At 46.0% G+C, this 13,512-nt stretch overlaps 1 protein-coding gene across 14 annotated transcripts in view; it reads left to right on the forward strand.

Moving 5' to 3' along the window:
* ARVCF (ARVCF delta catenin family member) overlaps nucleotides 1–13,512 on the forward strand; it is a 288,430-nt gene that overhangs the window by 230,383 nt on the left and 44,535 nt on the right. For all 14 annotated transcript variants that reach the window (XM_064466541.1, XM_064466548.1, XM_064466551.1 and 11 more), the window contains 3 exons: nucleotides 569–686; nucleotides 1,969–2,140; nucleotides 8,727–8,798. In XM_064466541.1, coding sequence (XP_064322611.1) covers nucleotides 569–686; nucleotides 1,969–2,140; nucleotides 8,727–8,798 — 362 coding nt within the window. The remainder of the gene's footprint in view (nucleotides 1–568; nucleotides 687–1,968; nucleotides 2,141–8,726; nucleotides 8,799–13,512) is intronic.

Consider the following 13,512-nt stretch of genomic DNA (forward strand, 5'->3'; position numbering starts at 1 on the left):
AACGGATTTGGAGAACCTTTGAGCAGTCCAGGAGACAGCGGTTGTACATGGTGACTCCCATCTGACTTCTCTGGAGCAGATGGGGGCCAAAGAAAGTTATACGGAATGATTAAATAAAACATAGCTTATTGTACACCTGGTTTTAATCTTTTTAATTTTTCAGTTTCTGCTCGGCAGTATTCATGGCCACAGTCTTGTGATTTTGCCTGTTTTTCTTAAGGTGGTGAAAGTATTTTTCAGATTAAATGTTCTGGCTTTGAATAAGTTTGTGTATTGTTTGCTCCGAATAATCCTGTCCAGTCTAAGGAATATCACTGGACTCGCCAGCAACTCAGAAAAGTGTGTTTGTAGGCACCTCTGAGTGTGCTCCCCTTTCGTTCAGACTCAGGGAGTTGCAGACATGCATTGCCCATATTTTACTGAGATTTAATAGTTCTGTCAGACTACTTTGCCTCCAAACTGTTCTTCCAAGGTAATGAGTTCTTAAAAATTGTAGTATAAATCGACACGCCTTCAACATAACGGTGAAGGTCAGAGGGCTAAATTTTCTTTAAACCTCTCCTGTTAGGAATGTCAGTTCGGATGGAGCAGAAGCACGCAGAAGACTGAGAGAGTGTGACGGCTTGGTGGACGCCCTCCTTCATGCTCTACAGTCTGCAGTTGGCAAGAAGGATACGGACAATAAGGTGAACTTGAGTATTAAAACTTCATGGATCTTTCCCTTGGTTCAGGCTGAAGCGTTGCACAGGGATCTGACTTGCGTTTGCTAGTGTCAGGGGATTATGCTTGCCTCAGAAAATACAGTAATTACCTTCCTCTCGTCCCTGTCACGATATCCACGGTACTGCTGATGGGGTGCCAGCATGATGCTGCTGTGTTACCTTGTGGGGCGGAGGAGGTGAGCAAAGGCAAGCGGTTGTGATGGGTGGGGAGAGTAGGCCTTTATTATTGCCAGTGACATTATTACTGTTGTTCTGCATTACTTAACTGACGTTTGTAAGTGCAGTCTCCAAATCAGAACCGAGTCCCATTGTATTGTGCCTTGCGCAACACCAACAACGGAGTCGCTCCCCGTTTTGACGGCTTTATTGAGCACCGTCTCTAAAGACTGTAGTTCTTGGACATTAAGATATGTCTTCAGACCTGCAGCACTTCCACTGTGGCTTTTTCTTTAGGTGCAGATTTTGATTAATCTGATTTTATCGTACTTTCATACCGTGGCGCTTAAAAGCATATTTATATGCATAAAGAATATCATAAGTTTAACCTGTTTGAAAAAGAGCGAGCATACTATTGCTTTATAACACCAATAAGGCTTGTAAAGCATTGCTTTTTTTATTCTCTTTGAGTCCCACCATGTGATGGACTGTACAAGGGAATTATAAAGCCTTGTCACTTAATCAGATAATTTTGGAAGTGGATTTTGTAACCACCTGGTGGTTTCCGTTGCAACCTACAGAGCATTGCTCTTGTCAGAGCCTGATGCGCTACGGATTAGCTGTTACTACAGGACGACGTGTGTTCTCGTTGAAATCCTCACAAGGCCTAGGTTTTGACCCACAGAAAATTTAATAAAATGGGCCCCTTGGGGATCATAGAAGTTGGAAGAACGAGACAGAAGCTTGTATTAAAATAAGATCCTTATATGATCATTTTCCACTATGTGTTTCATCTTTTGGTGAATTGTATTCTTTATGTAAGATCAGGCGGTATTTTTGATTAGAGAGTTTTCATTTTGAATGGGTACTATTTATGAAGCGCTTCACTTCTGGAAGAATAAAATTGGCTTTGGAACAAGAACGAACCTTAATTTAAGGGGTCTTGAGTAAACCTTCCTTGAAAGCTGCGTTCTTCTCCTGGGGCAGGTGGCCTTTTTTTTTTTAAGTTCCCCAAAGCCTCCACTGTATAAGGTAATGGTTTGCAAATAAGAGGGTGCAGTACTTAATATAACATAAATTTCTGTGACAGTCTGTGGAGAACTGTGTGTGCATCATGCGGAACCTTTCCTATCACGTCCACAAAGAGGTCCCCGGAGCTGATAAGTACCAAGAACTAGACGCCAGTCAGACTGCAAGCACGGGAGGCTCTCAGAAGAAGAAGAAAGACGATGCTGGTTGTTTTGGTGGGAAAAAAGCTAAAGGTATGTTTTGCAGACAGCTCAGAACCAGAAATGGATTTGGGGGTAGATTTTGCTCTCTTGCAAGCACATTCATCTCGCTGGTTTAGAACGATGCGGTTTGTGGAGGTGCGTGTTTGTGGTGTCGTGGCATGTGTTCGTCTCCCTCGTTGCATCGCTACTAGGTATTTGGGAATTTTTCCCGTGATTGCTATAGTTTTGTCTTTAAATACAAGCGGTGCATGCTGGCAGGTGACACTGCTGTTGGACAAAGGTGGATGTGCTCTGCCTCCCCTCCGCGTTGCTGTGTTCTTGCATCTGTCAAATCCATGCTTGGCTGTATAGCATGTGTCACGGCCTCTGGAAGCCAGGCCAGCATGCGCTCATCCCCGTGCACGGCAGTCCTGGCTGTACGTCTTCCATGCCTCCAGTCTCTCACATTTGAAAACAGACTAGAAGTCTACCCTCCCACTCACAACCAAAACATACAACCTCCCAATTCTGTCACTCAGTAATTTAAATTGCAAACATGATTTTGTAGCTTTTAATTGTCAGTCACTTTTAGACCTGTTCTCTCCTCTGGGATGTGAGCGTTGCAAATGAGTTTCATTACAAGAGAGGATTAATAGTCTCAGTAACCTCCCTTCCATCTTTCCTTTAGGAAGAGACACTCAAATTATATCTTTCTTTGTTGTTTTAGAGAAACGACTATTCTAGACTGAATTCAGAGATAATTAACTGCAGTTTCTGTCTAGGGTCCATTCTCCTCATTTGTTTTTACTCACATCCTGGCTTACTATTTATAACCAGGTCTAAGGCAGGTTTTGGTCCTGAAGAGCCAATACAGAATTGTTTGAACTTGAGGGACTGTGTGCCGCATGTTACTCTTCCTTTGATCAGACCTGTACGTGTTATTAAAATGAGATGAGTTAGGGAAGTCATCACAGTGCGAATTTGCTTTTGCAGACAAGTCTGTCATCAACTAGATCTAAACTGTGTTTAAAAATAAATAAATAAATTTGATGGGAATCTTTTAATACCTGGGGGAAAAACTGAAGGAAGAATTTCACCTGCCTGGCCGGGCTGTTCTCACAGTGGATGACTGAAACCTCAGTGTGATATTCCTTGGAAACCTTGAACGTGTGCCAACTCGAGCCTGTTCCCTGCCACTTGCAGCCCCTGTTGATTTGCTGCTTGAGAGCAACACCGTCGGTGAAAACATTTTTAGACATAAAAGCCATGAGCGCGCACTGTGGGAGGAGGGGAGCGGGCTGACGGAGAGCTGTCTTCCTCCTCCTCCTCATGACAGTGAAAAGAGAGCGCTCTCAGGTGGCTGTCCTGTGTCAAGTGCCCCCTTCCTCTGGGGCTGACCTATATATACCTTCTGTGTCTCTGCGCCCCGGGAGCTTCTGTTAATCAGCCAAAGCTTCTGATCAGGTCTTTTTGGACAAATTGGTCTCAAAATCCTCCGACACTGAGGATGAACCCGCAGATAGCAGCGAGCAATGCAGCCCCTCGGTGGCGGCTTGGGTTTGGCTCTGTGTGTTCAGCAGGAGATGACAATTTCCGATTATATTTTAATGGGGCGTTTCCGCCCCTTCGCAGCGCTCTTTTTCAAGTGTGCTGTTCTCTAGAGGGAAATCAGCTGGTAATAATGCTGAGCTCACAGCTGGTAGTATGTAGAGCAGAAGGATAGAGGGGGACAGGCAACTGTTGTGTTTAAAAAACAAGTAAATAAAAATAAAAATCTATTAATAAATGTGCTTTTAAAGTCAAAAAGAGAAACTTCCTTTTCGCACTGTTAAATTTATGTGAATACCTGGTTGAACCTGCCTTGGTTTTCTCAGTCTAGGCCTTTAAAACAGATCAGTTCTCTCCCCCCTCCCCCCCCCCACTTAATCTTGCAGCGTTCCCATGTTTATTTTATTTCATGGTCATTGATCATAGCATTTCAAACACCTCTGCAAAGGGCTAGTCACCCTTCTGTCCCCTCAATTCGTGAACACCTTTTCATTTGATGACAAGAGGAAGGAAAAAAAAAAAAGCCGTGCAGATAAACACTGGTCTTTTCAGCAGGAGCAAAGGGAGAAAGTGGAGTATCTTGGTTTGGTTTGGTTTTTTAACTGGGGAAAGTTCTGTAGTATTCTTGTAATACTCAGGTTCTGAACCTGTTCTGTGAAATTCTGCCTCTCTGTGACTGTTCCTTTGTATTTTCTTCCTTCCTGTAAATTTTTGTTTTTCTTTTGCTGCTTTTCTGGTAATTAGAGGAGTGGTTCAATCAAGGTGAGTCTTTGCAATACTTTCTTTTCATCATTGCCATTATACGCTTTGTTCAGCTTTTACATGCAAGGCTAAGAGCTGAGATCGAGGTCCCGTTCATTCACCTTCTCCTCTGCTCCCCCCTGCATCCCTCCCGTTCATTTCAGTGGGCATGGAAATCCGCTCGTTGAGTGAGCGTTTTCAGTTTGGTCTTCCCACACTGAGAACAGAGAAGAGAAGGCTTTAGTCATTCCTGGTGTAAGTGCAGTAAGAGAGTGGGTTTGTAACTGCCCTGATAACCCCACGGGAGAGGGAACACCTGAGCGCGCAGGTCGCGTCCCCAGTGCCGGCGTACCAAAGTACAGCTTTGCCAGCTGGTCTGGGTAGCCGTGGCTGTGAAGACTCAGCAGCTGGGATGTGTGTTCTCAGGGATCCTCGGTGTTTCGTCTGCTTGGGCATGCACGCCTGGGCTGCTGCATCTTTATTGCTGGCACTCAGACTAGCTAGATGAAGCCACCCCCGCACACGCCTCGAGGGACGCGCCTTTAGTTTCTCTTCCAGCACAATAAGTAAAATAGCAATTGGCGTACACAAGGCTGAGGCTAAATTTTGCCCCCCTTGCTTCTCAGCTGGGAGGCTGTTAGGCTGTGAGTGCCCTGGAGACTGCCACGGTGTTCCTGAGACTGACGGGGGGTAAAGGCAGGGTGGCTGTCAGCTGGTGACGCTTGCTTCAGATCAGTGGGTTCTGGAGGGCTGGTTGGGGGGGCAACACCCCGGATTGCTCCACCCAACAAACAGTGCTCGTTCAGACTAGGACTGGTGAGCCTGTGGAAGATGAGTGTGTTGGCAAGACAGAGCTCAGCCCTTGCTTTGCGTCACTCTGCTGCAGTCTGGTTCACCAGGTGTATTAACAAGCACAGTATTGACTGTTGGGGGGCTGGGGAGGGGGCGTGTTACAAAGAATCTCTACCTTCAACTCTTCTTTTTTTTAACCAACAAGAAAGCGTTTGGGAATTAATCCTTCCCCAAAAGTGGTCGAGCTGAATAGCTGTTTGGATTATCTGGTAAAGCAGAACGACATTTGAGGAAGATCAACAACAACATTAGTGGTTAATAACGCTGGGTCACACTTCAAAGTCCGTACTGAGTTTCTGACAGATTGAAAATGCCGAAGGTCATGTTTTGGTTGTTTCTTACATAATGGAAGGGGGGGAGGGAAAAAATTTTAATCCCACTGTTTCAGAGACTGTAAATCGCATCTTGCACAAGCAAACCTCATGTCAGGCAGCTCTCCCGCACCAGGGTGCTGTGCCAGTTCCTGCAGCCAGGTCTCATAAAACAGACCTGTCAGCAGGCATGTTCAGAGCTGTCTGTCTCTTGGCAAAGTCTGGGGCTATGCTTCTGATCCAGCAGCATTGTCTTTTCTCTGGCATACCTCAGGCTGCAGGACTCGGAGAGCAGGGAGATGCATAGAAGGGTAGAAATTGAAATGTACAAAAAACAGGATCTTAACCCTCTCTTCCGCCGCTCGCGTTGTCGTGGCAGCGTCCCTGTGACTAGCACTACTGACAGGCTTGAGTGACGGCCGTGCCAGAGCTGCAGAAGCTGGCAGTCGGCTGGTTTTTCTCATGATATCGGTCAGGCCAGGGCTGGCTGAGAGGGTTGTAATTGGTAGGCTCTTGAACTATTGCTGAATTTGGGCACCTTTTTAGAAACTCCAATATTTGTGGGTCCTGTGAAAATCAAGTGGGGAAAAATACCAGCCAGGCCACAGATTGAAACCTTTGCCTTCGAGATGGATTCTTTTTGGAGTCTTCTGACAGCTTGGTCACCTTCTCTCTACAGGAAAACCCTAGAAAATGTAGGTACCTTGGGTATTTCTGAACCTGACCCTTGCTCGATTTGATTAAGCAAGTAATTTGTAGAGTTGAAATCCCTTTGGTCAGAGCTCTGCGTTCTGAATTGCTTCCATTCGTAAACAGCTGGCAGCTTGTGGTTTGAACAGCCATGGTTTTGCCTGCGAGGTGGGTTAGTCTCTTGGAGGGCTGAGGCACAAACTACCAAAGGCTTCATAGAAGATGGCCAGTATTTGCAGTCTGGCCCAGAAATTGAGCTACAGCGACTGAAGATCACAGAGCACAGGTGGAGTGTGCTGTCTTAATGAAAGGTGGTTTAGTAAATGAGCAGCTGCTTCTGCATTGCTTGTGAGCTCAAAAGATGTAGCAGCCAACACTGCTGTCCTGGACAATCTCCTTAAAAAGTTGTGCACAAATACATAGCGCTTACTGAACAGTGCACTAGAAAGAAGCTGGCTCTTTCTGTGCCGGCTCAGTTCTGCAGGGCTAATGGAAGTACCAAACCCCAACCTTTAAATTATAGAGAACTTCTGAAATGAGTAGTTGTGTTGAATAAGGTCTGGCTCTCCAAGTAAGCGTTCTGGGGTTTGAACTACCTAATGCCAGTGACATGAAATTCGGGGTCATGTGAAAAAACAGTTTGTCCTACTTGTAGATAAGATGGAGTCACATCTATTGGTCTGCCTTAAGTCTGTAATCTTTCCTAAACACTGACTTCCTTCCTTCAGTGCTTGTTTTTCCCCCCTCCTCCCTCTGCCCTGCTTTTTCCTGTCAATGCTCTATGGTCAGCAAGGGTTTGCAGCCAGTAACTGGGTTCAGCAGCCGCTGTGAAATGTGGTGTGCTTTGGTGATACACAGTGTCTTTTCTTTCTGGTATTTGGTTCCCCACGCAGCGTCTTAGAGCAAAAACTTGATGTTGGGCTGCAAAGCGCAGCTAATTCCTGTCCCTTCCTTTAGAAAAGATACCTTTCAAAGGAGTGGCATGGTACCCGGCTGCATGACCTTTTGGCAGCTTGGACGGGCTTTTTCATACTCTGTGTAATTAAGCAAATTAATTCAGACGAACAGAATTTCTAGGTGCGCGTTTGGTTTTGCGCAGTGGTTAAGGTTGGCTGGCGTTTTGCGTCGGCGTTTCAAAACAAGAGCACGTGATATTTCCAAAGAAAAGGAAGGGATGGAATACTATCTTGATGGTCTTTTTTTGCCTCTTGACATTATTTCTAAATATTCATATTGGTACTTAAAAGCTCTATTTCTTCTCCAGATTGTACTGCATACGTTTATCCTTTGTCAAAAGGAAGGTAGCGTGGCCCACTGAACTCATTGCGCAGAAGCCGTGCCGGCTCCCTGCTGCAACAGGGCAGGGGTTGGCCCTTCCCGTTTCAGGACAGGTTCCCACTCAAGAGTTCGACTAATCTCCACGTTATGTTTTCAGGGACCATTTTCCTGTTTGCTTTTAAGCATTGTGACTGGTGGAGCTTTCAGCCTGTAAACCTCCATTAGTAGCCTGGTAGAGTCCCAGTTCAGAAGCCGCCTCTGGCAGCTTAAATTGTGGTGTTGTGATTCCATCCCATCACACCTGCCTCCCCTGCTCTTAAGGGAGAGCGGCTAAATAACTTGATTTTCCCCCTCAAAATAATGAGGGAAAGCTAAATTGTACCCTGCTGTCCTCAGAAGCCATGCAGATTCCTGCACTTCAAAATCTCTCTGCTGTTAGGACTTCTCTGACGGCAAGGTGCCTGCTTCTCCCGCAGTGCCTCGCCGTGGGGGCAGAGGAGGGGCTGAAAATGAACCCTTCCCTCCCCAGCTGGTCACATAACCTTGAATTCCCAACCTAACTACACCTAAAGTCCAGGTTTTGTTCTGCTTTCTGTAAAGGATCGTATAAATTAAAGCACATATAATGGTTTCAAACTGTCTCTTAGCAAACATATGGAATTGTTCCCATTAGTTTCTAATAAATAGTTGAAATGGAACTTTATTGCTTGAAGGGCAATTCAAGGTTAAGTTGTTGTCTGTACAATATATTAAATCTAGGCCTTCCTGCCTGATAGTGGCAGTGAGAATAGAGGCTGCAAAGCAAGCCTGTTATATACTGCTCTGCTGCTCAGTTTCTGCTTCAGCTAAGCTTCAGATCAAAATTCCTCTGTGAAAATAACAAGTAAATGCTGGGCTTCTGAGGGAGGGGTGTAGCTTCGCCAAGACGGGAAATGGCACGATTTTCGTAAGACCCACCGAAATGCTGGTGCTAAGCATGTTTGCGGATCAACCCGAAAGCAGTGGGGATTTTTGTCCCTAAGTTGCTTGTGCTAAAACCACAGCTATGCAGCTGGATTGCAAGTCAGATACGTACAAATGTGGGTGGTAGTCTGTGATTTATATTCTGAGTCTATAGCTTCTCTCATCTTGTAGATGCACATGCCAGTAACTTACCTGTCAGTATGCTGACAGTCTTTTCCATCTGTTGTCTTATTTATTTTTTTTTTTTTGCACAGGAAAGAAGAATGGAGATTTGGACAGGAATTTTGATACACTTGACTTGCCTAAGCGGTCCGAAGCAGCAAAAGGTAATGCTAATGCGTTTGCTTTTGGAAATAACAAGTAGCCTGGGAGCGGGAGGCTCTTGAAGGAACTTGAGAAGTGAGCATATAATAGAAAATAAAAGAAATAATAGATGTGTCAGTGCTTGTTGTTATCTAGTATTCAATACTGGATATAACCAGCTTTTATATGAAGCTGCTAAATGGGTGGAATCTTGTAGACGCCCATCTGATTTGGTGTTAGGTGGGGGTAACCCCACAGGGGTGAGTGCCTGCTCTCTTCCTTTACAACCCAATTGCAAATTGCCTGCACTGGACGTGAGTGTAAGGAGTTATGAGAGGCATTAGGGGAGGGTACTTATCTCTGACCTTTTCCCTTCCCTGGCATCTCTGTGTTCCGACGAACTGGAGAGTGAGGGCAGGGAATGAGTGAGTTTGGTTTTTTTTTTGTCTTTACTGATAGTCTTCTCCTGAATACAGCATTTCTTCCCGTCTGTAGTGAGTAGCACTTGTAGTTCTCCAAAAGAGGGAGGTTCACAGAAAAATTCTGCATTGTGCAGAAGAATTCTGCCCAATTCTTCTACATTGTGCATTGCATTTCAGCTCTGGGAGAGGTGAAGTCTTTCAACAGTGACCTGCCTTCCCTTCCTGCATGCACGTGCTCTTTTTAATTGGAGCTTAAGAGATTTTTGGGATCTCATCAGATTTCTATAGCATTGGACCATGTTTTGAGACTTGCACAGGCTTTCATTTGAAGTGTGTGCAATGTCGTTGCAAAGATTCAGCCATTGTCATGGCAACTGCTGCGGTGCCACCCTGACAGCCTGGCCTTGCAGGAAAAGCTCTCCCAAAGCACCCTCACCTTTACGATCTGTGAATGCCCAGAACTGCCTGAGCATTCTTCAGAAGGAAAATCTTAAACTCTTCCCGCATCGCTTATACAATTTCAGAGAGCATAAAGAGACAGCGTGGCTCAGTGGAGAGATCCTTGGACTTGAGATACCTGAATTGTTACTTTAGTGACCTTAAGTGAATCAACTCGTTTGTGCTTCAGTTTCCTTGCTGTAAACTGAGGGCAGCAACAAAGGCCGTATATAACATCCTTACAATGTACTGATAGTAATGGTGTAGTAATTACGCCTGTGAAGTGCTGCACTCTCACTTCAATTCATGGGCAGCGAAGCTCTGACTGATGATACGCAAACTAATCCGAATTCGTAGATGGATCTAATCTATCGGACGCCCTTTACAGTGGGTACCATTTCTAGGCTAATGTCTAAACACTGATTTTCATTTGGTGCATTATTCCACAAGATACTAATACACCTCTTAGAAGGTGCTTAGAAGGAAACCTCTCCTAACCAGCCTTCCCTTTAATGCCATCAGTTCAGGCCTGGACGTTGGTTCCATTGCAGAGCAAGGAGACTTGTTAAGGATGCTAAAAAAGAAAGGAACACAAAATATAGCAAGGGCTTTGGCTCTTTCATTCCTTTCCAAATGTGATTGGAACGTGGGTGCCGCTAAAGGGAAAAGATGGACATCAAGGATAGTGGCAAAGAAATGGATCTTGCATAACTTTCTTTACAATAAGACAAAAATCTTTCATGCGGCGCTGCCAAAGGCAGAAGTGTTGCGGCATATCTGATGGGAGACGTGTCTGTGTCTCTGAGCTCACACAGCTTGTTATCGTACTCAGTTGCTAGAAATCACACACAGAGAAGGTTTTGCTTGAGAATTTCAAGATGCCCCCATTTAATCTGAGCAGAATAGATTTTAGTCTGGCGTGGTGGGCTGACCCTGGCTGGATGGCAGGTGCCCATCAAAGCTGGTGGGCACCTCTCCCCTCCTCAGCTGGCCGGGGGAGACAAAATACAGTGAGGGGCTTGTGGGTGGAGATAAGGACAGGGAGAGATCGCTGTCATGGGCAAAGCAGGCTTGACTTGGGAAAAATTAATTTCATTTATTACCAATCAGATCACAGTAGGATAATGAGAAATAACAAACAAATCTTAAAACACCTTCCCCCCACCCCTCCCTTCCTCCCAGGCTCAGCTTCACTCCCAATGTTCTCTCCCTCCTCCCCACCAGCAGCGCAGGGGGACGGGGAACGGGGGTTGGGGTCAGTCCATCGCACATTGTCTCTGCCGCTCCTTCCTCCTCGGGGGAGGACTCCTCACACCCTTCCCCTGCTCCAGCGTGGGGTCCCTCCCACAGGAGACAGTCCTCCATGAACTTCTCCAACATGGGTCCTTCCCACAGGCTGCAGTTCTTCACAAACTGCTCCAGCGTGGGTCCCTTCCCCGGGGTGCGGCCCCTCAGGAACAGGCTGCTCCAGCGTGGGTCCCTTCCCCGGGGTGCGGCCCCTCAGGAACAGGCTGCTCCAGCGTGGGTCCCTTCCCCGGGGTGCAGCCCCTCAGGAACAGGCTGCTCCAGCGTGGGTCCCTTCCCCAGGGTGCAGCCCCTCAGGAACAGGCTGCTCCAGCGTGGGTCCCCCGCAGGGTCACAAGTCCTGCCAGCAAACCTGCTCCAGCACGGGCCCCTCTCTCTACGGGTCCAGAGGTCCTGGCAGGAGCCTGCTCTGGCACGGGCTTCCCATGGGGTCACAGCCTCCTTTGGGCATCCACCTGCTCTGGTGTGGGGTCATCCCTGGGCTGCAGGTGGACATCTGCTCCACTGTTAACCTCCCCTCCAGGGGCTGCAGGGGGACAGCCTGCCTCACCATGGTCTTCACCGTGGGCTGCAGGGGAATCTGCACTCTGACACCTGGAGCACCTCCTCCTCCTCCTTCACCAACCTTGGTGTCTACAGTTGTCTCCAACTTTCCCCCGCCTCACCCATTAGGCCAGGGGTCGACAAGACCTTGGGAGGGGGCACAGCCAGGACAGCTGACCCCAAGTGCCATTCCATACCGTATGACATCAGCTCAGCGGTGAAAGGTAGAGAAGAAGGACGGGGAGGCATCTGTTGGTAAGATGTTTGTATTCCGGAGCAACCGTTACGCATACCGAAGCCCTACTTCCCAGGAAGTGGCTGGGCATCACCTGCTGATGGGATGTAGGAAATAAATCTCTTGTTTTCCTTTGCTTCCACACACAGCCTTTGCTTTTGCTTTATTAAACTGCTGTTATCTTGACCCACAAGGGCTTTTTCCATATTATTTTGTCCCCCCATCCAGCTGAGGGGGGGAATGATAGAGCAGCTTGGTGGGCACCTGGTGTCCAGCCAGGGTCAACCCTCCACACCTGACTACGTATCTCATACGAGATTAGGTCAAAAGAGTAATCCTACAGCATTTTGAAAGAAGCCCTTTGACATAGAAAAAGGCATGAGAAACTCTTCATGTGCTAAGAGTAAAAATATAATTGAGGCACATTTTTGTTCACTTTACTAGTAGCTTCCTGCTAAGCATCTAGTTTACATGAGAGCTCCTGGATATTAAAGGTTCTAACAAGACTGCTAGAACTTTGTATTGTTCGGTAAGGTAAGACAACTAAAAATGTAGTTTTAGAACCCGTAAAAGCTCTGGTCAGATCTATGCCATAGAGTGTAATTGGCTCTGATGAGATCAGCTCTCAGCTGAAGCAGAACCTCGTTACTAAGATCGAAAAATCATGCAAGTTTTAATGATCAAAAGCACTCAGTTTGACTGACACAAAGAAGTGCTATTTCAAAAATCAACAATTACAGATTAGTCGCTTTCATGTATTATTAAAGCCATATTGAAGCGAGTTTTCAGCTGGAATCTCTGTGGGCAAATGAAACTGCACTAATAAGATTTGTTCGTGCAATGCAGCAAACGAACACTGGTAGTTCACGGATACGGGGATGCAGTGGTGTTAAGTTTCTTATAGTCACCGTTCGTGGGCCTGATCTGGTAGATCTAAAGGTGAGGTTTCAAGAACTTGATGTCAAGATTTCCTTATAAAACATTCTTAGGTATGATCACTGAGCTTAACCGACAGTGTGCTTCTGATCGCTTGAAAAACTGCGAACAAGAAGCACTGAACTAGTTCAGACCTATTTTCTATCATTCTGGAAACTTACTTTGGTTTCTGAATTACTTTAATTGCCGGAATCTCTGCCCGTCCTGTAGCCAAACATCATAAAACCAGAACTTCCCTAGTTTTCAGTGGGGATGGGTACAGGTTAGTGTCTGTGTGCGAGGCAGGGGTTTTCTCGGTCTTTCTTCAAGACAGCTTAGGAACACGTTCATATCCTGAGCAGCCCAAAGGGTCTCGTGAGTTATTATCTAGTTTAAATGCTAGTAATTTTTTTTTTTCCTGGGATTTGTTTGCTCTGGACAGGAATGAATGAACACGATTCCTTTTCTTTCAAAATCATGAACTAGCGTCTCCTTTTCTTCTCATTGCTCTTGGTTTTTTAATGGAAATCAGATTTTGCTGCAGCACAGCATTTGAGCAGCCCTGAAACCATTTCTAAGCCTTTAATAATTTTATATGCTAGGCATTCTGGCAGGGGAAAGCTTCCAGTTCAGGGTTGTTATCTGTGGTAAACTGGATAATGTCAGACGGGAGAACTTGCAGAGCTTTCAGAAGCTGTCTCATCTGATATTAAAAAATAAATGTATGTGTTCTGGCAATGTCCAGAGCGCTGCTGTCCTCACGATGAAAGACTGGGGAAGAGAAGCTTCTTGCTTCCTCCTTGTTGAAAGGAGAATATTTTTCTCTGACAGCTGGAGAGAGAGGACATATTTTTGGGGTAGTGATGAGAGCTTGCATAG

The sequence above is a fragment of the Phalacrocorax carbo genome, chromosome 15, assembly GCF_963921805.1.
Source record: "Phalacrocorax carbo chromosome 15, bPhaCar2.1, whole genome shotgun sequence".
Taxonomy (NCBI): Eukaryota; Metazoa; Chordata; class Aves; order Suliformes; family Phalacrocoracidae; genus Phalacrocorax; species Phalacrocorax carbo.